General features: G+C 42.5%; 1 protein-coding gene across 3 annotated transcripts in view; it reads left to right on the forward strand.

Annotated features, from left to right (window-relative positions):
* ASRGL1 (asparaginase and isoaspartyl peptidase 1) overlaps positions 1-27,460 on the forward strand; it is a 128,834-nt gene extending 101,374 nt beyond the window's left edge. For all 3 annotated transcript variants that reach the window (XM_077487398.1, XM_077487397.1, XM_077487396.1), the window contains 2 exons: positions 2,476-2,586; positions 23,343-27,460. In XM_077487398.1, the coding sequence (XP_077343524.1) occupies positions 2,476-2,586; positions 23,343-23,557 (326 nt within the window). In that variant the 3' untranslated portion in view covers positions 23,558-27,460. The remainder of the gene's footprint in view (positions 1-2,475; positions 2,587-23,342) is intronic.
* Positions 27,461-27,952: the final 492 nt, after the last annotated feature.

The following is a 27,952-nucleotide window of genomic DNA, read 5'->3' on the forward strand; positions in this document are numbered from 1 at the left end:
CAGCAGTGCTGTGTTGACTGCCTAAGTGTGTACAAGTGCGTAATAAACAATGGGCAACCCACTGGATACTGAGAAAATGTGACAGCTTGCTTCTGGCCGGCCGGCTCCGTCGCACCGCTCCACTCCACAAGTTGAACCGGGTCCTTCTGATGCTTCAAGAGGTGTCTCTGGAGCCTCAACCAGTCCGGTCACTGTGTCTTGCTTCTGCACTCAGAGGGATGGCTGTAAATGTTCCGCAGTGGCTGTAGGCTGCGCTCTCCGGAGACCTCCTCTGTAATCCTCACAAGCAGGCCATGCATTCCAAAGAGACCTAAGATGGCCACGCGGGGGCCCTTTTATCATCTACCCAGCATAAGTATGTGCACAAAGCAAGGTCCTTAAAGACATGGATGAGGGAGTTTGAAGTGGAGGAACTTGACTTGCCTGGCCTCAACCCAATAGCACACATATGGTGTATGGTATATTAGAGCAGAGACTGCAAGCCAGTCCTTCTCATCCACATCAATGCCTGACCTCACAAATGCATTTCTAGAAGAATGGTCAAACATTCCCAAAGACACACTCCTAAACCTTGTGGACAGCCTTCCCAGAAGAGTTGAAGCTGTCATAGCTGCAAAGAGTGGGCCAACTCAATATTGAACCCTCTGAACCAACCCTACATGAATTGTTTCATCTGCAGCAAGCATTTGTTGCATGTCAAGTCCATTGGGAGAGGATTTAACGCTACCCCACCCTATTTAATAACAAAAAAATATGTCTGGCATCTACTTAAAAGCTACCTAAAACAAAACTAACCTGTCTTGAAGAAAGCATCTTTTACTTGGACTGTAGAGGTATATTTTCAAAAGTGATCACTAGATGTCACTAAATACACTACCCGACTATGAGAAGCTCTCTCAGGTACCCCTAGTGAGGAAGTGAAACAGGATTTTAACAGTTTAATATTTAATATTGAATTTAATATTGTATTGTATTGCCCCTGTAACATAGGATTTTCTGAACTAACCCCCACAAAATGCCAAACACTTCTGAGACTTTTCTGTGGATAATGAAATGCCGTACTCAGATTCCCTATTTGCTTGGACCTTATGCTTCAAAAGTGATAGTAACATACAATGGATATAAAACGTCTACACACTCCTGTTAAAATGTCAGGTTTCTGTGTTGTAAAAAAATGAGACAAAGATAAATAATTTCAGAACTTTTTCCACCTTTAATGTGGCCTATAAACTGTACAACTCAGATTTGGGGGGGGGGGGGGGTAAAACTAAAATAACGTGGTTGCATAAGTGTGCACACTCCTCTTATAACTGGGGATGTAGCTATGTTCAGAATTAAGCATTCACATTCAAACTCATGTTAAATAAGAGTCAGTACATGCCTGCCATCATTTACCTTGAAAAAGTATTCATACCCCTTGGAAGTTTCCACATTTTGTCATGTTACAACCAAAAATGCAAATGTATTTTATTGGGATTTTTTGTGATAAACCAACACAAAGTGGCACATAATTGTGAAGTGGAAGGAAAATTATAAATGTTTTTCAAAATTGTTTACAAATATGTAAAAAGTGTGGTGTGCATTAGAGCTGCACGATTCTGGCTAAAATGAGAATCGCAATTTTTTTTTTGCTTAGAATAAAGATCACGATTCTATATATATATATATATATATATATATATATATATATATATATATATATATATATTATAATGTTTGGGGGTTCTAAGTAATTTTCTAGCAAAAAATACTGATTGTTAACGTGTAAGCAACAGATGTCAGAAAAAAGTTTAGTCTTTAAGTGCTTAAACTTCCCTTACAGACTTAAGTTCATGGCTTTTGATCTAAGAGATGTGGAGATAAACTTGGCAGGCTGCCTGGATTATTTTTTTATTTTTATTTTTTTTGTCAGCTGTCAGAAGTGAGCAGAGAACTCTGCACTTATTGCATAGAATCTGGAAATGCTGTTTTAAGATCGCGAGGGGATTATAATTTTGATTCTTTAATGATTAATCGTACATTTGTATTCAGACTCTTTTACTCTGATTGCCCTTAGGCTACTTTCACACTGGGGCGGGCATCGGCGGTAAAGCGGTGCTATTCGGCCGCTAGCGGGACACTTTTAACCTCGGCTATCGGTCGAAAAAGGGTTAAAACCGCCGGCAAAGTGACGATTTCAGTGGGCAGGGGTGCTTTAGGAGCTGCAAAGATGCTGCTTGCAGGATTGTTTTTACCATCCTGCAAGCGCATTGCTCCAGTGTGAAGGCCCTCTGGCTTTCACACTGGAGAGACCGGAGAGGCTCTTTACAGGCGCTATGCAGGCACTACTTTTTAGCGCTGTAGCGACTGTAAAGCGCCTCAGTGTGAAAGTAGAGAGATTTGCTTGGACTGGAGATAAAACATTCATGTGTTTTACAATTTCACTATACTTTTATACATAGATTTGATGTTTTATGTCCTGTATGTTTCTTTCAGGTAGCGGGGGCTATGCAGATAACAATGTCGGTGCGGTCTCTACTACAGGAGACGGGGAAAGCATTATGAAAGTAACACTAGCCAGACTTATCCTGCATTATATGGAGCAAGGTAAATCGTTTATAAAACTTTTTTGTTTCATTATTTGTAACCATAGTGTTCTTTAAAAAGGGAAGTTGTTATATTTACATTATTGGAGTAATATATCAACCATTCTAGTACATAGATACACTATGCTGCTGATCATGGTTACCCAAGGTTACACTTTTAACTGTTGGATAACAGTACAAATAGAAGTAGTATACAGCAACAAGATACTGCTGTGTGTTTAACTGCTTCCCCTACCACACCTGTCCTCTTATGGACCAGAGCAATTTTTACAGTTCTAATATGGACCTGTTTATTCGGTAATAACTTTGTCATTACTTAAGATAACAAAGTAATGCATACTGTATATTGTTTATAAGGACAAACCTGGCTTTCTTTTGATAAGTTTGTGCAAAAATGCATTTTTCCCTGCAATACTTTGACAATAAAATGTACCAAACAAACAAAAAAAGAAACAAACATACTTGTGTTAGGTTATAAATGAATAGTGGCACTGTACATTGAAAATGACACTAAAATTATGATTCTGGTACAAAGTATTACAAATTAAAGTATTTAACCGCTTAAGCCCTGGACCATTAGACAAGACCACTTTTTGTGATTCAGCACGATTTAACTGACAACTGCGTGGTCGTGCAACGTGGCTTCAGAACAAAATTGAGGTCCTTTTTTTTTCCCACAAATAGAGCTTTATTTTGGTGGTACTTGATCACCTCTGCGGTTTTTATTTTTTGCTCTATTAATAAAAAATGAGGGACAATTTTGAAAAAAAATTGCATTATTTTTAACCTCTTGCTATAATAAATATCCCCAAAAAATATATAAAAAAATTTTTTTCTCTCAATTTAGGCAGATACGTATTCTTCTACATATTTTTGGTAAAAAAAAATTGCAATAAGGGTATATTTATTGGTTTGCACAAAAGTTATAGCGTTTACAAAATATGGGATAGTTTTATGGCATTTTTTTAAAAAAAATTTTTCTTAAGTAATGGCAATCAGCGCTTTTTTTTTTTTTTTTTTTTTTTTTTTATCGTGACTGCAATATTATGGCATTAATACAGCAATCAGTGCGATTTAAAATTGCATTGATTACTGTAAAAATTTCACTGGCAGTGCAGGGGTTAACACTAGGGGCAGTGAAGGGGTTAATATGAATCCTAGGGAGTGTTCTAACTGAAGGGGGGATGTGGACTGTGCAGGAAAACAGATCGCTGTTCATACTCTGTATGAAAAGACAATCTGTCAGTTCACTGTTCAGAACCAGAAACTGTGTGTTTACATGTTCCTGGCAGAAGCGCTGGACATGTAGCACATGTCCTGCATACTATGACTTTTTTGGGCATGTGTAGCACGTCTAGTGTCTACAGTTAGTTAAAATGCATGCACCTAGAGGTGCTTTTATACACTTGAATGAAGAAATTATTATTCCTGCACTACCTGTGGCTATAGGGATGAGGTTACTAGTTGCAGCAAACACTCAATTGGTCAACCAACAAAATAAATAGGATAAAAATCAATAATTGGTGTTGCGCTCTAAGTAATAACTAAAATAGCAGTAATATATAGGAAGTGTGGGAACCAAAGTAAATAGAAAGTAAACACATATAAGATTAAGTCCTAAATTCTGATCAAACAATGGTGTAGACAAGCACTAAACATAGACACATACTAATATATAAAGTGAAAGTGACAGAAGTGACATATAATCTTAATATCGAGTAAATATCTTAATATCGAGCTTGTTCCCTGATGGTGTCTTGCATGTGGATTTTTTTAACTAAAGTGGAGAGTTAACAACCAGGAATTGAAAACAGGAGTTAAGACAGGAGTCTCTAACCTCTATCCTACCTCCATCCTCCCCTCCATTTTAAAGATCACACTGCAAGGGGCAACCAGACAGCTTTCCAGAAACGTCAGGCTGACAGCAAGCCAGATTCACCGGAACTAGAGTGTTTAACGGGGACCACCGCAGCCAGGTAAGCTCGCACCTCCACTCCCCCCCCCCCTAGTGATTGTTGCAGGGACTCCATCCGACCGCCTACGGGGGTCAGGAAGGAATTTTTGCCCCACTGGTGCGTTTGGCTGCTACTGTCAGGGTTTTTTTTGCCTTCCTCTGGAACAATCAGGAACAACCATAGGTTAGCATACCCCTACCTCCGGCCTCTTTTCCATTTTTTACGCTATCCTAGGACGACTACTCCAGATCACAGCCAGACTTCTTTTCTGAGCGGAGACCTTCACCTTAAGTAAAGGTAGCCGGAACAGCCAGCAACCGAATACAACAACTCCTTCCGCATCCATATAGGCATCCCCTGATCAACTTGCACGCTAATAGCCTCAAGCACGGTGGCAAGTCTGATACCTAGCCCCTCTTCAGGATCAATACCCTGATCAGGATCATTATCTTAGGCCCATAGTACCATCAACAGCATCCGCAAACCATGTGCTACTTCAAATACTCAGCTGAAGTTCTGCACAGACTAAGGAACATCAACACCACATTGCCATCTTCCATACAAAAAATACTTCAAAGAGAACAACTATTAAAAACCGGACGACAAGCAGCTCCCAACCACAGGAAGACATCTACTCGACCACTACAATTAGATTGCGCCTTGATTAACGCCAGGTCTGCAGTCAAACATAGACTGGAAGTACACGACTTCATCATCGAGAACGATGTAGACTGCCTCTTCATCACCGAAAGCTGGTTAACCTCTGACTGCAACACCATCCTCACCGAATTGGTGCCGGAAAACTACAGGATCCTAACTGAACACCGGATAGGGAAAAAAGGAGGAGGCCTAGCAGTGATCTTTAAAGGTCACCTGGATCTCACTAAACCATCATCTCAGAACCCAGTGCCTTTTATGGAAACCCTGACGCTATATCTTCAACCAACACCCCATGACACCACTCATATTCTACTGTGCTACAGACCACCGGGACCAAAGTCCAATCTTCTTTCACCCCTCATGGAATCCTTTGCAATGCACACCCTAAAATTAAAAAATTTCCTGGCACTCGGAGATTTCAACCTCTGGGCAAAGGAGCCTAAAGACTCCATCACGACTGCCTGCATCAATCAACTGGAAGAATTGGTTCTCCAGCAACTGATAAAGACTCCCACACATGGGTCAGGACACACCCTGGACCTCATTTTCAAACAGAACATCGACGTCAACATATGCGACAACATAACTCTGCCATGGACGGATCACCACGCCATCAAATTCAAAATCGCTACCAACATCACCAACGCAAAACGGAAACCTGTAACAACGCACTGGACCAGATCGCATAAAAAACTGTACTCCGAAGCCTTCAAAACCACTCTGTCCAAAAAGATATCTACAATAACCTTAAACCACTCTACGGAGGAAACACTCAACTCCCTGAACAAGGCATTACTGCAATCAGCAGACTCGGTAGCACCAAAACGCAGGGCACTCATCCGGAAGAAAAACTCTGGATGGTTTAATAGCTCCCTCTCCGTACTAAAGCAAGAACGCAGAAGAGCGGCAAGAACATGGAGAAGAAATCCCACCGAGGAAAACCTATTTAACTACAAAGGTCTCACAGAGAATTATCGGAAAGCAATCTTCAATGCCAAAAAGGACCACTTCTCATATACAATCTCAACGGCCGCAAACCAACCACGGGAACTGTTTAAACTGGTTAATCAATCAATGAATCCGGTGTGCCTAGAACCCCCAGAAAGCGAATCCCAGGATTACTGTGACAAACTGTCGGATTTTTTCATCGATAAAGTCAAAACCATCAGGGAAACCATCTGTCAGAAGAAAACATCCAACCTCAGCCAGCAAATACATAAAGAGGATGTCTGCACCAACATACCGCAACCGCCAAAATTGTCACTATCCCCAATTACCGTAGACACCGCAAAAAACATCATTAATAAACTGCGTGACAGTACCTCACCTATTGACATCATCCCCACAAAACTACTGAAAGAATGCTCCGACATCGTGGCTCCAACCATAACCCACCTCATAAACCGATCATTCCACGGAGGGATTGTTCCCAGCATCTTCAAACAAGGCATCGTCAAACCTCTACTCAAGAAACCAAACCTGGACCCTCAGGATCCAAACAACCGTAGGCCAATTACAAGCCTCAACACCATTTCTAAGATCATGGAGAAAGCTGTAGTACATCAGCTACAACTTCACCTGGATACTCACAAACTCCTGGACCCGCTGCAATCAGGCTTCCGCCCGGGTCATGGAACAGAAACAGCTCTCCTCAAGATTTGGGACGACGCCCTCGAAGCAGCAGATGACGGAGAGCCGTGTCTCCTCGTACTGCTAGACCTAAGTGCAGCGTTTGATACAGTAGATCATAATACTCTACTCGTCCGCCTCACAGAAGTAGCCGGAGTCCAAGACATAGATCTCCAATGGTTCGCGTCCTTCCTAGGAAATCGGTCACAGACAGTGAAACTAGGAAAATTCCTCTCCGAAACTCGGGCAGTCACCTGCGGAGTCCCTCAAGGCTCTCCGTTGTCACCCGTTCTCTTCAACATTTACATTCGCCCACTCCTTCAAATCATCAGATGCTCAGATCTCTGCTTCCACTCTTACGCTGACGACACGCAACTTTATTTCCGGATCAATGGAAGAAAAGATCACCAACAACAACTTGAAAACTGCCTCAAATCAATAGAGGACTGGATGACCACCAACTCCCTCCAGCTGAACGAATCAAAGACAGAGCTTCTTATCTTACACCCAAATCATAATCCCGCAACCAAAACCTCCTGGTCTCCACCAACCGTCTTTGGGCAGACTATCTCCCCAAAGACCAAAGCGAAGAGTCTCGGGGTTATTTTAGACGCACAAATGTCAATGGATGCACAAATAGGATCTGTAGTCAGTCGATCTCACCATCTGCTGCGCATGCTTCGCAGACTCATCCCTTTTATCCCAAAGAATGACAAAGCAGTGGTAGTTGGAACAATCATTAATTCACGAATGGACTACGCAAACTCGCTTTACATAGGATTACCACAATATCAACTTGCGCGATTACAACTGATCCAAAACACAGCGGCAAGGCTGATAACAGGAAAAAAACCCTGGGAATCCATCTCTCCTTCACTGAGGAGCTTACATTGGCTAACCGTAAAAAATCGGATCACGTTCAAGACCCTTTGCCTCACCCACAAATGCGTGCATAGAGAAGCTCCGCAAAACCTAATGGAGAAAATAAATCATTACACACCAAACCGCAGTCTTCGATCAGCCAACAAAAACCTCCTCCTCGTGCCCAAAGCCCGGTATAAATCCAAGGGTGATCGGAGATTCGCTGTCCAAGGGCCTCGGCTATGGAATGCTCTACCAATCAACATCCGCCAGGAAGAAAATCACCTGGCTTTTAGGAAAAAACTCAAGACCTTCCTCTTTTAGCAGATGATCAAAGCTCACCACAGCGCCTAGAGGCGATTCAGTTCGCATTGTGCGCGATACAAGTATTTCATTCATTCAAAAATAAGGTGCCAATATCTACAAATGTCCAAATATAAAACTCTTCAAATTAAATATAAAAGTGCTCCAATCAAAAATAGTGTCCATATAGGTGGGTGAACTGAAGCTGTAAAGTGCTGCTCCAGTTGGCACTCTGTGCAGAGAATGTGAACAGTGACTTGGTGGTTGAATTTTCTTCAGTGCAATTACACCTTTGTGTGGATTAGCCCCTTACCTTACCGCTGTAAGGTAACAGCGTGAGGAATTAAAATGGCAGCAATGCATGAAAAAAAAAAGGCAGAAAATTTCCAAATCCAGTAACAATGTATATAGGGGAGAAAAGAAGGGTCCCAGATCGTGAAGTATGTTGAATCTTGAATTTATTTATTAAAAATAACTGCCAGTTTGGTACTCAGATTAAAAACATGCAAACAAACAGAGCACCATGATCAGCGAGCTCGCAACCTGACGTCACTTACGATGCCTACCTGTTCCAACGCGTAGCGTCACGGTCACGTGACTTCATCAGGGAATATGGATAGGCACTAGAAGTGTCCTTAAATAGATACGATATTAGGTTTAATGAGTGGCCATTTTCTTGTAGCCCTGCATTAGTTCTCGTAGGTACAGATGATGGTCTACGGCTGCAGCCATTTTCTAGTAGATCTGCTGTTTTTAACATAATCGCAGTTGTTAGCTAACCAATATAAGTCAAGTCGCAGCGGGATTAATGATAAAGATAGCGTTCTAAAATACAATCATAAGGTGTGAGATAGCCATTGGCGGTATAGTTATAATGCTGACATTATGACTGAAATATGACATAAAACAAACTGCCATTTTAATAAAACCCCATATAAATACATAGTATGGCAGCCATTTTATTGTTGATACAGGTGACCACCTATGGCCGCAATCTTTCTCCTATTCTCCTAAAGTTTACCTGGAAATCAGGACATTTTATATAGGGAGTTGAGGAATAAACCTATTTTGGATCCCCCTATTAACAACAAATACAGAGGTATTTAAGAGAGTAGTCTTACAGGACTCCCAGTGTGGCAGGCCTATTCATGGCCCAATTGGAAGATGAAATCATCTTCACGAATACACCAGCAGAACTTATCATTTTTAAAAGATATATTGATGATATCTTCAGTTTATGGAAAGGTGACCAGAATCAGCCGGGGTTGGTGGGCAGAGCTGGGGTGTGACTGCCTCCTACACTCCTCCCACAGACTTCTCTACTTTAGCTTATCCTGCAGCTGAAGGAGGAGAAAGGCGAGGACACAGCAGCCTCAAGTGTCTTCATCTGTTATAAGCTACTGCAAGCTGTCACTGCATAGATCCTTAACCTGCCCAATACCACCCCAAACTGCCCTATATTACCCTAACCTGCCCTATACAACCCCAAACTGCCCTATACCTCATAAACCTTGCCTATACCTCACTATCCTGCCCTATACCACCCAAACTACCCTATAACTCACAAATCTGCACTATACCACCCCAAACTGCCCTGTACCTCAATAACCTGCTCTATACCACCCCAGACTGCCCTATATTACCCTAACCTGTCCTATACCACCCCAAACTGTCCTGTACCTCACTAACTTGGCCTATACCACCCCAAACTGCCCTATACCACCCCAAACTGTCCTATACGTCACTAATCTGGCCTATACCATCCTAAACTGCCCTATACCTCACTAACCTGCTGTCAGGTCACCTTGAGGCGAGGTGACAGATGCACACCGAAGGGATCAGGAGTGCACCGCAAGGTTGTGGACCCTAAGGCTGACTGCTGCGGACGGGAGACAGATCCCACCGAGGTTAGAGCATAAGATTCCCTGGGGCGCGGAGTCGAAGAGCCAACAGGTGTGCACCAGAGCCTCTAGTGGTAAGGATGGACTTGGCTGCAACTGGCTCCAGGTTGCGACCCCCAGGGTCCCCCAGCTCACACCCACAGTAGGCAACAGGAGGACAGGAATAGTGAGGGATAAAGCTAAGGTCGGGGCCACAAGCAGACAGGAATAGTCAGGAACACGCCAAAAGGTCAGGATCACAGGCAGACAGGGATAGTCAAGGACACGCCAAAGTCTGTAACAGAACAACAGAAGAGAACACGGCAGGTAACAGGAAGCTAACACACAAAGGTTGATCAGCAGGGTTGGCCTGCAGTGCACAGGTTAATATAGAGTTCTCTGATAGGAGCTAGGGTGGAGCCATGCCAGAGGATGGATTACAAAAGCAGTCAGGGGAGGGTCGGCCGGTCTCTGTCTCATGGAGACAGGTAAGCAGACATGCTCTATTGCATAACCATGACACCTGCCCCATACCACCCAAACTGCCCTATACTTCACTAACCTGCCCTATACCACCCCAACCTGCCCTATACCATCCCAGACTGCCCTATACCGCACTAACCTGCCCTATACCACCCTATACTACCCTAACCTTCCACTATACCACCCTATACTATCATTTACAGGGACCAGTTTGGGGTGTGCCCTGTGACTGCGCACTGCCTGCAGGGCACTGGGCAGGATACACAGGGGGAGACACCATGTTTTAACGCACCAGGTGACACCAGCCCTAGTGACTCCGCTGATCCCACTGATGCCTTGGTGAGTTTCCTTACCTACATGGGACATTTTTTCCCTTTCAGAGAAGCCTCAAACAGTGGGACATTTTTTTTCACTGACACCACCTATACCATGTATTTTTTGTTTTGTTACTAATGCCACTGACATTGGGGTATGTTTTTCCTCAGGCACTGTTAGCCCACACATTTTTTCGCCATTGGCTGCCTTTGAGAACGTCCATGATGAAATGCGTAAGCCAAGAATCAATCTATTTTCAATCCCCCTATTAAAAACAACAACAAACACAGAGGTATTTAAGAGAGTAGTCTTACAGGGCTCCCAGTGTGGCAGGCCTGTTCATGGCCCAATGGGAAGATGAAACCATCTTCACCAATACATCAGAACTTATCGTTTTTAAAAGATATATTGATATCTTCAGTTTATGGAAAGGTGACCAGAATCAGCTGGGGTTGTTGGGCAGAGCTGGGGGTTAGCCCACACATTTAGCCCACACATTTCGTCGCTATTGGCTGCCTTTGAGAATGTCCATGATGAACGGCGTAAGGCGGAGCCACGCACTTGCGTCATTTCCAGTACGGATGTAGGGAGCCTGGAATGCAGTTGGAACGCACGCTGCAAACCGGCCCTGCTTGATGCTGTTTTTGACCATAGTTTGTAGTTGATTTTAATAATTACCCATTTGATGGGAAAGTTTTATAACTTTTTTTTAATAAAATGTAATGTTAGTTCTACACTTTGGGAGCTATATCTCTTTCCTATGACGACTCAGCCCTGGAAAGCTTCTGACCCTCTTTTTTGGATACTGTGAATGGGAAAGTGCTAAGTAGGAGATCGGTGTGGATATCCTGGTCTGCTGGAGCGGGGAGAGGAGCCAGTGAGAGGGTCTACCGGTAAACCGCTAAGGAAGCCAGTAAGGAAGATTATCCACGTCCATTTACATATGCCTATTACCCCTGCAGGGTTAGCAGGAGTTGGCGAGTGGGAACCCTTGAGGGGGAGCACTAGAGTTAAGTGATCTGTTGAGCACAAGAGTCACCTGTTTTCTTGAACACTTGGTCATTTTGGAGCTTCACTTACTTTAGAACAACCTTATGTTTTTTTTTTTTTTTTTTTTTGTCATATGTAATTTTGGTTAGCACATTTTATATTCCTTGATTGATTGGCACACTGGTCATTAATTGATGGACTAGAATTCCTTATGTAATTTTTGATGTATTTTTTTTTGTTATTTGGTTTCTATGTCACGTAGAGAATTAATTTGTTTTTTGCACATTTAGCATCAATCACACACGTGGTGCTGTTATCTATATTCTTTTTGTATGATATGGTTTATCAATGCACATATATATATATATATATATATATATATATCACGTTATATGATTTATTATTATTTGGTTCACTTTAGCACTATTAGTATGATAGAGTGCATTATTGGTCGGGGACTAGCTTTGTTCCCCATTTATAGGTAGTGCCACTTACCCCACCTGCTTTACCTACAAACACCACAGTATATGCAAGGTGATTACCTTGCATATACTTACATATAATTAAATTTATTGTGGCTCATTGAGAGTGCTGCAACCATTGTCTCCATTTTGGTGCGCTGCAACTATCTCCAATCTCAGGCTGACTGACCGTGACTATGTTGAGGGCAAGGCTTTGCATGTCAGAAGTGCTCCAGAATTGATAACTAACTACATGTTCCTGAAATGGGCATTTTAAACTTTGAAAGGTAGAAGTGCTGTCTAAAAGCAAGTGCAACAAGATGCAGGCATAAAACCCCACATGTGAATTCTTATCATTTTATAAATAAGGGCTTGAATTCCCTGACCCTGGGATTACACCCTGCCTAACTGTATCCTCTAAAATATTGAGACTGCCTTTTGTATCCATCAGGGACTTTCTTGAATGACAAATATACCAAAGGCTTAGCCCTAAAGTGAGCAAACTCAAGCCTAGTAAGAAAGTATTACCATATGCAGAAGAACTCACAAGGGAATGTTCTCTGATCGATAATTGCAGTAACCTTATGGTGCCAGTTAGGAATTTTCATTTTTAAAAGTTAAATCCTCCTTTGCCGTTGAACTGCCCCTGCACCACAAGGGTTAAATGCTCATTTAGACCTATGGAATAGGAAAAGCAGTTATAGTTACCTGATTCTGCATTGGTTTTGATAATGTCATTGGACCTGCGCTCGCTGGGACAAAGGTTAGAAGAGTCTGGTCTAGCAGTGTGGAGGAACTTGTGGGAATGGTGGATTGGGTAAGAAACTGTTTTCTCCCTTTACCTAGATGTAAATGAGCATTCAACCCTTGCAGTGTGGGGGACTGCCCTTCTTCAATTTTGGATTTTTACCTGTCTCGGGGTTCAGTTTTAAAATGCCCAGAAGGTTCACTATAGGCACCATGCATGCATAGAGCTGGGAAACGGACCCTTCATGGATGTAGCTAACTCTACCTGAAATAGATTGGTCCATTTTAAGTCATTAACAAATCTGAAAAATCCCAATTTCTATATTGCAAGAGCTGCACACATACAGTATCTCACAAAAGTGAGTACAGCCCTCACATTTTTGTAAATATTTTATTATATCTTTTCATGTGACAACACTGAAGAAATGACACTTTGCTACAATGTAAAGTAGTGAGTGTACAGCTTGTATAACAGTGTACATTTGCTGCCCCCTCAAATTAACTCAACACACAGCCAATAATGTCTAAACTGCTGGCAACAAAAGTGAGTACACCCCTACGTGAAAATGTCCAAATTGGGCCCAATTAGCCCCCCCCCCCATGTCATGTGACTCATTAGTGTTACAAGGTCTCAGGTATGAATGGGGAGCAGGTGTGTTAAATTTGGTGTTATCGCTCTCACTCTCTTACTGGTCACTGGAAGTTCAACATGGCACCTCTTGGCAGAGAACTCTCAGAGGATCTGAAAAAAAGAATTGTTGCTCTACATAAAGATGGCCTAGGCTATATGAAGATTGCCAAGACCCTGAAACTGAGCTGCAGCACAATGGCCAAGACTATACAGCAGTTTAACAGGACAAGTTCCACTCAGAACAGGCCTCGCCATGGTCGACCAAAGAAGTTGAGTGCACATGCTCGGCGTCATATCCAGAGGCTGAGAAATAGACGTATGAGTGCTGCCAGCATCGCTGCAGAGGTTGAAGGGGTGGGGGGTCAGCCTGACAGTGCTCAGACCATACACCGAACACTGGATTACTGGAACCATGTCCTGTGGTCTGATGAGATGGTGCCAAGCGTGTGTGGCGGCAACCAGGTGAGGAGCACAAAGACAGCGTGTCTTCCCTACGATCAAGCATGGTGGGAGTGTCATGGTCTGGGATGGCATGAGTGCTGCAGACACTGGGGCGGTACAGTTCATTGAGGGAACCATGAATGCCAACATGTACTGTGACATACTGAAGCAGAGCATGATCCCCTCCCTTCGGAGACTGGGCCACAGGTCAGTATTCTAACATACTAACGACCCAAAACACACCTCCAAGACGATCACTGCCTTGCTAAAGAAGCTGAGGGTAAAGGTGATGGACTGGCCAAGCATGTCTCCAGACCTAAACCCTATTGAGCATCTGTGGAGCATCCTCAAATGGAAGGTGGAGGAGAGCAAGGTCTCTAACATCCGTCTACGTGATGTCGTCATGGAGGAGTGGAAGAGGACTCCAGTGGCAACCTCTGATGCTCTGGTGAACGCCATGCCCAAGAGGCTTAAGGCAGTGCTGGAAAATAATGGTGGCCACACAAAATATTGACACTTTGGGCACTCGACTTCTTTGGTCGACCATGGCAAGGCCTGTTCTGAGTGGAACCTGTCCCGATAAACCGCTGTATGGTCTTGGCCACCATGCTGCAGCTTAGTTTCAGGGTCTTGGCAATCTTCTAATAGCCTAGGCCATCTTTATGTAGAGCAATAATTCTTTATTTCAGATCCTCAGAGAATTTTTTGCCATGAGGTGCCATGTTGAACTTTCAGTGACCAGTGTGAAAGAGTGAGTGATAACACCAAATTTAACACACACCTGCTCCCCATTCATACCTGAGACCTTGTAACACTAACGAGTCACATGACACAGGGGAGGGAAAATGGCTGATTGGGCCCAATTTGGACACTTTCACTTAGGGGTGTACTCACTTTTGTTGCCAGTGGTTTAGACATTAATGGCTGTGTGAGTTATTTTGAGGGGACAAATTTACAGTGTTATACAAGCTGTACACTCACTACTTTACATTGTAGCAAAGTGTAATTTCTTCAGTGTTTTTACATGAAAAGATATAATAAAATATTTATAAAAATGTAAGAAGTGTGCTCAATTTTGTGAGATAATGTATATAGAATCCTTAGAAATTATTTGTTAAAGTGCACCTGTGCACAGACTATGAACATTGAAGGAGAAGTCCCGCCTGAGCTCATTCGCTGGACTTCTCCTATGGGTCACAGGAATGCAATTAGTTTTGCACTCCTGTGACCTGTTTTTAGCAGAGCGGTCTGAAGTCCATTCTCTGCTGACAACACCCAGATCAGTCCAGGCACCACGTTAGCCTCGCGTCTGGAAGTCTGAATCCGCTAGGTGCCTGGACTGATGGCTGTCCCAGCCTCTCAGCTCTCTGCTGAGATGGCCACTTTCTGCCCCTCCACAGCTCAGCACTCCAATGAGCGTGGAGGAGCAGAGAGGAGAGCTTCTGATTGACAGTCAGCAGCTCTTCGCTGGGGGAGCTGAGAGAACCGAGCCATCGTCAGTGTTCGATCACTCGGTTCACAGTGAAGGTGCGGCGGGGGGACAGATGCAGCATCGTACCGAAGCTGCATCCACCTAGGTAACTATAATTATGGGATAAAAAAGAATCCCATACTTTTTTTTTTTAAGGCCAGTAACGCAGGATGTCTGCATAAGGCATGACCATAGACATTTGACTGGTATGTGCCTAGATGCTATCTCTCCCGTGTCTATGGATACACTGATTCTTGTATCTAAAATCTATCATTATTATTATACAGCATTTATATAGCGCCAACAGTTTGGGCAGACCTTACAGTTACAATACAATTTAATACAGAACGAATCAGAGGGCCCTGCTCATTAAAGTTTACAATCCTAGGAGAGAGGGTCAAGTGAAGCTAAATCTTTTTATCTAAAAATATCGGTTATCTGCAAATCTAGTGACCTTAGATGACAGAGCTTGAATCTGCACTTCTGTCTGCTAAATTTCTTATGTTTATAACCGTTTGATAGATCTGTACAATAAAGCAGAAATGTTTTTCATAAATTTTTGTCTTTTTATTATTTTAATGGCCTTTAAAAAAAAAAATCACAAAATTTAATGGAGTGTTGCACCCCAATGTACGCCACCACACTGCAAATTACAAGTTACTATATACTCCTTCCTACCAATTTAATTCTTGTATCCACCCTGTCCACCTAATCTTTCTTTGAAGGACATTAACCTGTCCTATTTCCATTTCTATTTTCTGCTATCTAGACAAGCAAAATTATAAATGCAACACTTTTGTATTTGCCCCTTTTTATCATGAGCTGAACGCAAAGATCTACAACTTTTTCCATGTACACAAAAGGCCTATTTCTCTCAAATATTGTTCACAAATCTGTCTAAATCTGTGTTAGTAAGCACTCTACTAGCTGCCAGGGAAGGAACTCCTCCAGTGAGAGTGGGGGGGGGGGGGGGGGAAGCGAAGGGAAAGGATAGACAGTTTCTTTTGGTAGGGGACTCATTTCGTAGAAGGACAGAGAGGGCAATCTGTGACAAAGACCTGAAGCGCCGAACTGTATACTGTTTACTGGGTGCTCAGGTTTGCCACATCACGGATCTGGTAGACAGATTACTGGGAGGGGCTGGGGAAGACCCGGCTGTCATGGTGCAGGTTGGCACCAATGACAAAGTCAGAGGCAGATGGAGTGTCCTAAAGAACTATTTTAGGGACTTAGGAGCTAATTAAGGAAAAGGACCTCCAAGGTAGTATTCTCAGGAATACTACCAGTACATCGAGCCACACCAGAAAGGCAAAGGGAGATTAGGGAAGTAAATAAGTGGCTGAGGATCTGGTGTAGTAAGGAGGGGTTTGGGTTCCTGGAGGCCTGGGCCAACTTCTTAATTGATCACCAGTACTAAAGAAGGGGTAGGTTGACTAAAGCACATAAACCCAAGGTAAGTATAGTAACAGGTCCTAGTTGCAATCTCGGAACACCCAATAAGAGGATAGTGTACAACCGGTCTAAACTACATGGCATGTTCACCAATGCCAGGAGCCTGTGAAAAATATGAGAAACCCCGTGCCACAAAAAAATATAGATTAAAAAAAACTCAAAAATATTCTATTGCTGCTCCCCTGAAAAAAAGAGAATACAATTTTCCACTTCTCAATTCAAGATATAAGTATTCAACCCTGGGGGCGCTAAATGACAAAAAAAAAATTATTAATCACCAACGTGAGCGGCAACCTTTTTATTAATGATCAATAATTTTGCTACTTATTACATAACATATGTGCAACTAGTTATAGTGCATTTACCATCATGAATACAACACCACAAGAAACAAAACAAAAAAAAACACTTTCATGTGATAACACCCCGGTGACAGCGTTTGCGGCAATATGCCTACATAAGAAAGTCCTTCAATTTACTATCACCCTGGTGACAGCATTTGCCAGGAGCCTGGCGGACAAGATGGGTTAACTAGAGATACTGTTGAACCAAGTCTCTAAAATTCCTACAAAATCCAAATCCTCCTTGTACAACAGCTCTCATGATTGTCTGGCAACCATTCAAGGGTATACCCTTTATCCCAGGGATAGAAAGGGTAAAAAGGGGGAGGGGTATGCCTGTATATCAAGAATAATGTACAAGTGAATGTGAGAGATGACATCACTAAGGGAGCTAGGGAGGGGTGGAATCCTTATGGGTAGAGCTCCAAAGGGATGAAGCTAAAGAGAAAATACTGGGAGTATGCGATAGTTCCCCTAAACTGAGGGAGGAGGGGGAGGCGGACCTCCTATCACAATTTGGATTAGCAGCAAGGATGGGAAGTGTTATATTGGGGGATTTTAATTATCCAGACATAGACTGGTTGGAGGGAACCATGCATTCGCCTAAGGCTTGCCAGTTCTTAAATGTCTTGCAGGACAATTTCATGGGTCAGATTGTAGATGCACCAACTAGAAATAAAACTATAAATACTAGATCTACTGATTACCAACAATACAGACCTGATCACGTATGTGGAAATACGAGGAGATTTAGGAAACATCGATCACAGGTCAATTGGCTTCAGTATAAATCACACAAATGGGTTTTACTTCCTCTATGTTTCCCTGCAAAGGTAAAGCATAATGGGCTACTATGCTTCGCAGGAGAAGCCCATGATGTCCCCGTTTTCCTTGCTAGCAGCGAGCATGCACTCTTCACCCCTCTTCCTTTCGGGACCGTGAACTCCGGCTCTGTGACTGGCTGAAGTCATGCTCCGTCACTCCCGCGCATGTGCGCGGGAGCCGCAGTCACGGCATTACCCGAGCTAGAAACGACACAGCGTGCCCTCTCTAACTCAGGTGCATGCGCAGAAGAAATCTCCATACGCCGATTTGCAAATATCTCCTAGACCATGTAGGTCTAGGAGATATTTCAAGCACCTACAGGTAAGCCTTAATCTAGGCTTACCTGTAGGTTAAAGTGGTCTGTAAGGGTTTACAACCACTATAAGGGAAATACAAAGACACTTAATTTCAAAAGAGCCAACTTCCCTAAACTATGAACCTTGCTAGAAGGTATAAATTGGAATAAAATCTTAAGAACACAGAGGAGAGATGGGTTCGCTTTAAGAGCATATTAAATAAGGGCATTAGCCAGTGCATTCCATTGGGTAATAAATATAAAAGAGTGAACAAAAGTCCTGGATAGCTTAACGCCAATGTAAAAATGCACATAAAAGCAAAAGAGAAGGCCTTAAAAAAATACAAGGTTGAGGGATCATCATCAGCATTCAAACTTTATAAGGAATGCAGCAAGAAATGTAAGGGTGCAATTTGGGCGGCTAAGATAGAACACGAAAGACGCATAGCGGAGGAGAGCAAGAAAATCCCAAGAAATTCTTTACGTATGTAAACAGTAATAAAGGGAGGACAGAACATATTGGCCCCATAATGAGGAAGGACATCTGGTTACAAAGAATGGGGAGGATGGGGAGATGGCGAAGGTCTTGAATTTATTCTTCTCCTCAGCCTTCACAAGGGAAAAGGACCTGGGGGTCCTAGTAGATAATAGGCTCAGCAATGACATGCAATGCCAAGCTGCTGCTAACAAAGCAAACAGAATATTGGCATGCATTAAAAAAAGGGATTAACTCCAGGGATAAAATGATAATTTTCCCACTCTACAAGACTCTGGTCCGGCTGCACCTGGAGTTATGCTGTCCAGGTATGTGCACCAGTACTCAGGAAGGATGTGCTGGAAATGGAGCGAGTACAAAGAAGGGCAACAAAGCTAATAAAAGGTCCTGGAGGACATTAGTTATGATGAAAGGTTGCAAGCACTGAACTTATTCTCTCTGGAGAAGATGCTTGAGAGGGAAAATGATTTCAATTTACAAATACCATACTGGTGACGCCACAATAGGGATAAAACTTTTTTGTGGAAGGAATTTTAACAAGACCCGTGGCCACTCATTAAAATTAGAAGAAGAGGTTTAACCTTAAACTACGTAGAGGGTTCTTAACTGTAAGGCAAGGATATGGAATTCCCCTCCACAGACAGTGTTATCAGCGGGGGCCATCGATAGTTTAACCTCCTCACGCCCTCCCGCCGTCATATGACGTGACGGACTTTGAGCGGGTATACCTGAATGATGCCTGTAGCTACAGATATCATTCAGATATTGCCGTTTTCAGCCGGTGATTTCCTACATCATAAGAATAATCATAGCAGCTGTTCCACCACTTGATCATTCTTACGGAAGGCGAGAGGGGACGCCCCCCGCCATCCTCCGGTGCTTCTACAGACTCACCGCTACGATCGGTGAGCCGGGCAGAGGATCCGCCGACCCCCGGATATTCATCATAGAGATTTCCGGTGGACCAGATGGTTGCCGGAGTCTTTATGATCGCGGCCGGCCTCAGCATTTAAAAAAAAAAACACGCCGCTTCGGCTGGGAAGTGGCAAACGGTTTATTTATTTATTTATTTATTTATTTTTTATTTCAGGCTTCCCAGCCTAGTGGTAAGATGCGGGGTCTTAGTGACCCCATATCTCACTATAAAGAGGACCTGTCATGTCATATTCCTATTACAAGGGATGTTTATATTCCTTGTACAGGAATAAAAGTGATCAAAAAAATTAATTTTTTTTTGAAAAAGTGTCAAAATAAAAAAAATTTGCTCGCACGGAGAAGCGAACGCTCTAACTCAAAACATGTGACCAGTAAAAAAATTTCAAATGTCGCCTATGGGGATTTTTAAGTACCAAACTTTGGCGCCATTCCACGAGTGTGTGCAATTTTGAAGCATGACATGTTGGGTATTCTGCATAACTTTTTATCTTTTACAATATGCAAAACCATTGGGCTAACTTTACTGTTTTTTTGGGGGTTTTTTTATTTATTTTTTTTAAACACAAAACTGTTTCTTTTCCCAAAAAAAACACGTTTGAAAAATTGCTGCGCAAATACCGTGCGAGATATAAAGTTGCAACAACCGCCATTGTATTCTCTAGGGTCTTTGCTAAAAATATATATATATATATATATATATATATATATATATATATATATATATAATGTTTGGGGGTTCTATGTAATTTTCTAGCAAAGAAATTATGATTTTTTTCATGTAGGAGAGAAATTTCAGAATTGGCCTGGGTGGCAAGTGGTTAAACAAAACTATTAGATAAGCACTAGAACGACCGCAACATACAGGGATAAACAATGTAATACTGACATATAATCACACACATAGGTTAGACTCCATGTACTTGTGTCTCTTTTCAACCTCACCTACTATGTAAAGTGTGAATGAGGTATAGCCACTAAAAAGGGGATTCTATTTGCCAGCGGAAAAATTTTGAGTGATCATAAAGGCACCATCTGAATGTTCGCAAAGAAGAAAGTGGCAGCTAAAGATTAGCCGCAGACAACTACAGTACAAAAGTGAAATGGAAATCCTACCAAATCCTTGGTGATCTTAAAGTCTATTGCAATGTAATAAAGGTGGCCAACATAGAACCCTAAACAAATGTAAAATAAAAAGTTTGCTGTGTGAGCACCTTTAGGTCAGGCTATGGGCCTAATCATTGGGTAATGGAGATTTTGGCTGAGGCTCATGTGATCAGCCAGTGTTCTCTTGGCGGATGTTCTATTGCCCCTTGGAGATCCCCTCAGTAAGCCACATCTACCTTTTTAAGGAGCCACTTAAAAGGAAATACCTATTGGTATTGCACCTGGTGATCCCTGAGCATAGTAACGTAGAGTTTGAGAGCACTAGGATTTTGAATAGGGGAGGGTGCCAAGTCAGCAACCCATTGCCTTGAAAGGTTAGTGATGCTAAGATTTTTTTGTTGCCTTAAGGCATTCTATGCCTTAAGGTAAAAAATGCTCCACCGCTTGTTTCCACCCCCCTGGAACTAAACATTTACTTGATTCCTCCACTGATCTAGCGCCTCTCTCACTTCTCTTCTCACAGGAGACTCTGAGGTCCCATTCACACCTCAGTGTTTTGTAGCCTGAAATCTACACTCCATGTTGCCTGAAGCCAAAGGCCTGAAGCTCAAAAAAGTTCTGTGGCTTTTTTTGTAGATCAATTCCGGCAGATTTGGGAGTTTTTCTGCTTTTTACTTTGGTGATCTTTTGACCCTTGAAAAATCGTGGTACGATCGGGTGACTTTCTGCCTGAAAACAAAACGCTCAGGTGTGAATGCAGCCTGAGGGCATCAGGAGCCATTGGTTTGTACTGCTGTCAGTCAAATCTTGTGAGCACGGTGTGTGTCTATAGATTCATGGCTTGCAAAGGGGGCACATGGTAAGAAAAAGGGATGGACAGCGCCAGTGGGGGGACTCCAGGAGAGGTAAAAGCTGTCTTTCTGGCAAAGCAGTTGTAATAGCCTTTCCTTTGTTTTATAGTAGTGTAAATTCACTTTTACATCTTAATGGGGACTTTTTGCTGACACTGTGTGTACTCTAAAAACTCTATCAAACTCGGGTCTCTCGATGAGGAGTTCAGGTGACAGTTTTTGAAGGAAAGCTCTAACAGTGGTATGCGCATCCAATATTGAACCCTGACCTTCAAACTAGATCTTTCTATTTTCTGCGTCTCTCAAAGAATTCACTTCTTCCCCTCTCTTCATGACCTTTTAGAACTGTTGTAACATCCTTTTATTCTAAATTGTCAAATGGATTTAGAGGTCTAGTGGGCCAAGGGAGCAATCCAGAGAGCATCAGTGCATCCCTGTATTGCTATCAGCAGATTCACTGCCTTTTGAGGGAACTTAGCTTGGTGGGTTTGTTTACTGGAGGAACTATACTCTAGGACTGTGCAGGAAGGCAGCAGGTATCCTTGTAAGCAGCTAAGTGCCTCCAGGTACAGCAAGGTGCAGGTGATAGCTGGTTTTAGTTGACGGGTGGCACAGAGTGGGTTCAATATGCTTCCAGCTTTATGCATGCTCATTTGCTAGTATTTTTCTCGTTTTTTTTTTTTTTTTTTAATTACTTAGAGAAAAAAAATGTAACTGTTACTTTTGAAATATTTTCATTTTCATTTATGTATTAATTTTTTGTTTGTTATTAAAAAATTTGCTAAATTGGTTCATTAGGGGGAATACAGATATGAATGCTGAAATTGTTAAAGTATACATGTATATTATTTAACTAGCACAATGCATGGCATTTTATGGTCCACCCTTATTATATATAAAGTGTACACACAGAATATGTACAAAAATATAGTTTTATTCATATATAGGATACACATTTGTTAAGCTACATCACATAGAAATATTTAAAGTATAGATTGTCAATCCATATTGATGCATAGTCACCTGAGCTCTGAACAGTTGATTTGTTGTCAAATATAATACGAGGTTTATCATTCCTCTCTCTACCTTTAAAAGGTTTTGGTTGAAATACTTTCAAGCTCCCCTATAAAAGTGTTTTGGGTGCGCAGGGGAATAATTTTGCCAATTTGACAAAGCAGTACATTTAACTGCTCCTGCATACTTTCCTTCTTTTGTTCCTCACTGTTCCATTCAGGCTTTGGGTGTGAAGATGCCCTATGTAAAGTCCAGGTTGAAAGTAGAGCTTCCACAGGGTGGAAGACTTTTTTGGGGGTTTTTTGCCCACCGTTTGACAGTTATGAGTGCCTGAGCAGCTAATCGCTGAAGCTGTCACATGTCACCAGTACATATAGCTTTGCCCTGCATTTGTCAATGCACAGGTTGCATGCATGGAGCCCACGTGACTTGAGGAGGGAGTGTGCCAAAAACCCTTACTATCAGATCAAGTCCCGATGAATGTGCAGAGAGTAGCTATGTACGCAGAAAAACATTTTGTTGACAACAAAATTTAACAATGGTACTATGTACACTTACCTTATATATTTTTCAAAATGTAACCTTTCAAATGATTATAATTGATCTTTTTGTACAGGTATGTCTGTAGAGGAGGCTTCAGATGCAGGACTGAACTGCATGAAAACTCGAGTAGATGGCACTGGCGGAGTTATAGTTGTTAATAGTGTTGGTGAATGGACAGCAAAATTCTCTACAAACCAAATGTCATGGGCTGCTATTAAAGATAATAATCTACAATGTGGTATTTATCTTGGCGAAAATGACATTATCCCTGTTTCTGAAACTCTTTGAAAATGCATTTATTGCAAATAATTCCAATTTAACTGCAAAATGTGACCGATAATAGGAATTTATATTTGACATACAATTCCACAAAAGTTGGGACGCTGTTTAAAATGCACATAAACAGAATGCAATGATTTTAAAATCTCATAAATTAGCTTGCGGTTTCTGTGTATGTATTTGGTATGTGGCCTTCTCTCTCTGTTGCCCTGTTTGCATAACCAAGATGTTGTTTTTTTATGCTCTGGACTATCTTACCTAAGTTTTAAGTGTTGATCTTATTTTGGCCTATGGCCTCTTGCTATTCTGACTTTAGAAGCAAAAGGTCCGCTTTGATTGTTAGGCATTCTTATATTCACTCATGATTAATTAACGAACTTCCACCTCACCCTTATAACAGTATAAATTTGAGCATCCTTAAGGGGTCAGCACATTGCAGGGTCTTCTATCCTTAAGGCTATTCTCTCAAAACATACATAGCAAACTGCAGTGGAAAGCACCTAACAGACTGTCTCTCTAGTAATCTCTCCTTCCACTCGGTAACATGCGCTCTCTACCACTTCTTCTGACACTTGTTTCCTCTCTCTTCAAACTCTTACCCTCACCCCTCTTCTCCACCCCCCTGCTTATACATATCACCCTGCCTTCTATCCTTCCCTACTACTGCTCCTACCAACTCTTGCTCATTCTACATCCATATACTGATAAAACCTCCAGTACTCTAAGGCATGCTCCTTCATGTAAATCACATTCCGACATTACCTCCCCCACCCTCCTGCTTCTCCTAACCTCTGATGACATATCCCCAAACCCTGGGCCACCATCATCTGTCTTTGCCCAACGCTCCCATCCCCCTACATCCTCTGGCAGCAGCCGCAACCCACATAACTTGGTCTCTATTCCTCTTCTTTACAAACCCCCCCGTGCCCTCTGGAATGCATGCTCTGTCTGTAACAAACTCACCACCCTCCACGACTTCTTTATCAAAAATTCCTTTAACCTACTTTTTACATTACTGAAACTGGCTCCATGAATCAGATACTACTTCTCCTGCTTTCCTCACCCATGGTGGCCTTCTCTGGACTCACTCCCCCAGACCAAGTGGATGGAAGAGAGGTGGAGTGGGAATCCTAGCCCCATGCGGCACCTATCAGGTACTTCACCCACCTCCCCCTCTGACACTCTGCTCTTTTGAGGCACATTGCATTTATCTATTCTCTCCCATTTCTCTAAGAATTGCTTTCATCTACTGGCCCCCTGGACCAGTATCCGTCTTCCTTGATGACGTCTCTGTCTGGCTACCCTACTTTCTCTCTTCTGAAATCCCCACAATTATTCTCAGTGACTTCAACATCCCTGTTAACATTAACTGAATTGCATGAAAAATTACTTCTAAACTTCTCAGTCTAACCATCTATTGACCTGAAGCAATGGATACAGGCTCCTACTCGCTCCAGTGCCAACACCCTTGACCTTGTCTTCTCCTATTTGTGCACTCTTTCCAACAATCCTCTCCCATTCTCTGATTATCATCTTATTAGTTTTGCTCTCTGTCTTCCACCTCCTCTCCCTGCAACCGCCTAACAGTTATACCCAGAACCCTTCGCCACCTCTACCCTTCTCTTCTCTGCTACTGCTAACCTCTATGACAAAATCTCACCCCTGTCCTGCCCCAACCTAGCCACTTTCATCTACAACAGCTCACTGTCTTCCTCCCTAGACAAGCTTGCCCCCCTCACTACATGCAGAATTAGGCCCCCGACTGCTACAACCCTGGCAAACAGGCGAAACCATAAGTCTCAGAAAACGTAGCCACGCTCTTGAGTGTCTGTGGCATAAGACTAAGTTTCAGGAAGACTTCACACAATATAAACCTGCCCTCCTAAAATACTATTCCTGCCTCCACACTGCCAAACAGACCTACTTTATCACATTTACAGCTTCTCATCCAGTCCACGTCAACTCTTCTCTACCTTCAAGACTCTACTCTGTCTTCCACCCTCTAACTCACTCACGGCCCAGGAGATTGGCAATCACTTCAAAAATAAGATTGATACAATTCACGAGGAGATCTCCAATGTGCAAAAACCTTCCCCATGCAATAACCCAAGTACACAGATACAATCATTACTTCCCTCATTCAACCCTGCTACTATTAATGAGGTTGCTAAACTTTTATCTAACACTCATCTAACCACCTGCGCCCAGGATCCAGCTCCCTCGCAAATGCTACATTCACCCTCTGACTCAATTCTACACACTCCAACTCACATTTTCAACCTCTCCCTCTCTTGTGCCATCATCCCAAATTCTCTCAAACATGCGCTAGTCACCCCCATACTTAAAAAGCCCTCACTGGACCCCACCAATCTTAACAACCTATGTCCCATCTCCTTACTCGCCTTCTCCTCCAAACTTCTTAAAAGACTGGTTTAAAACTTACTGAGCAACCATCTGACCATGAATAAACTTCTTGATCCCCTTCAGTCCAGATTTCGCCCTCAACACTCCATGGAAAGTGCTCTCCTTAAACTCTCACATGACCTACTAACAGCTAAAAGCAGCAGACTCTATTCTGTACTACTTCTCCTGGATCTCTCTGCTGCCTTTGACACAGTGGACCACCCCCTCCTCCTCAATAAACTCCACTCCTTTGGTCTATGTGACTGTACTCTTTGCTGGTTCTCATACTACCTCTCCCACCGCTCCTTCAGTGTCACTTACAACTCTACTTCTTCCTCTCCTCTTCCCCTCTCCATTGGGATCCTCCAAGGTTCTGTTCTTGGACCTCTCCTTTTCTCAATCTACACCACCTCCCTGGGTCAGTTGATTGCCGCCCACGGCTTTAAATATCATCTCTACGCTGATGACACCTAAATCTATCTCTCCATTTGTCTCCTCACGCATCACCAACTTACTAGCGGACATTTCAGCCTGAATGTTACATCACTTCCTCAATCTCAACCTATCCAAAACTGAGCTCATGATATTTCCTCCCTCAGGTGCCACTTCCCTTGATTTCTCTGTCAAGATCAACAACTCAACTATTAACTTGTCCCCCCACGCCAAGGTCCTAGGTGTAATCCTGGACTCTGCACTAACCTTTCGGACCCACATCCTATTGCTATCCAAAATTTGCTGCCTCAACCTCCAACATCTACAAGATACGCCCCTTCTTAACAAATGTCACCACAAAGCTTCTAATCCACTTCCTGGTCATCTCCCGCCTCAACTACTACAACTCCCTCCTCATTGGCTTACCTCTAAATAGGCTTTCCCCACTTCAGTCCATCATGAAGGCTGCTGCCATGCTCATCCACCTCACAAATCGCTCAGCGTCTGCTATATCCCTCTGCCAATCTCTCCATTGGCTGCCACTCAGCCACCGAATTAAATTCAAGATACTAACTATAACTTACAAAGCCATCCACAACCTGGCCCCCAGCTACTTCACTAACCTAGTCCCAAAATACCAACCTAATCGTTCTCTTTGCTCGTCCCAAGACCTCCTGCTCTCAAACTCTCGTCACCTCATCCCATGTTCACCTTCAGGACTTCTCCAGAGCCTCTCCCATTCTCTGGAATGCTCTACCCCAATCTGTCCAATTTTCTTCTACTTTATCCACTTTCAGACGATTCCTGAAAACTCATCTCTTCGGAGAAGCCTTTCTGGCCCCCACCTAGCAACTGTACATTTATCTTCTCAATTAGCACATCACCCACAGTTATTATCTCTTGTATCTCTTGACCTTCCCTCTTAGATTGTAAGCTCTGAGGAGCAGGGCCCTCTGATTCCTACAGTATTAAAGTGTTTTGTATTTGAACTGTCTACCTCCAAGTTGTAAAGTGCTACATAAACTGTTGGCGTATTTTATTTACAATAGAATAAAGAAATCATATCAAATTTTCAAACTGATAAAATGTAAAATTGATGTCAGCAACGCATCTCAAAAAGTTGGGATGATAAAAAGCTGGTAAAGTAAGTGGTACTAACTAGGTAGCTGGAAGAACAGTTTTGCAACTGATTAGCTTCATTGGCAACATGTCTGTAACATAATTGGGGCTAAAAAGAGCATCAGAGTGTCTCAGAAGTAAACCTGTGAAAGGCTGCATATAAAAATTGTCAAACAATTTCAGAATAATGTTCTTCAACAAAAAATTGCAAAACCTTTAAAAACATCATCTACAGTACATAATATCAGAAGAATCTGGAGCAATCTCTGTGCGCAAGGCCGAAACGCAATATTGGCGACTCTCAGATGGTGCTGCATTAAAAACTATGCTGGACATCACTGCATTAGGTCAGGAATACTTCCAAAAATTACAGTCTGTAAATACACGTGTGTGTGTGTGTGTGTGTGTGTGTATATGTATATATATATATATATATATATATATATATAT

The sequence above is a fragment of the Lithobates pipiens genome, unplaced genomic scaffold, assembly GCF_037356315.1.
Source record: "Lithobates pipiens isolate NorthernLeopardFrog02 unplaced genomic scaffold, aLitPip1_a1.2 Scaffold_18, whole genome shotgun sequence".
NCBI classification, from domain to species: Eukaryota; Metazoa; Chordata; class Amphibia; order Anura; family Ranidae; genus Lithobates; species Lithobates pipiens.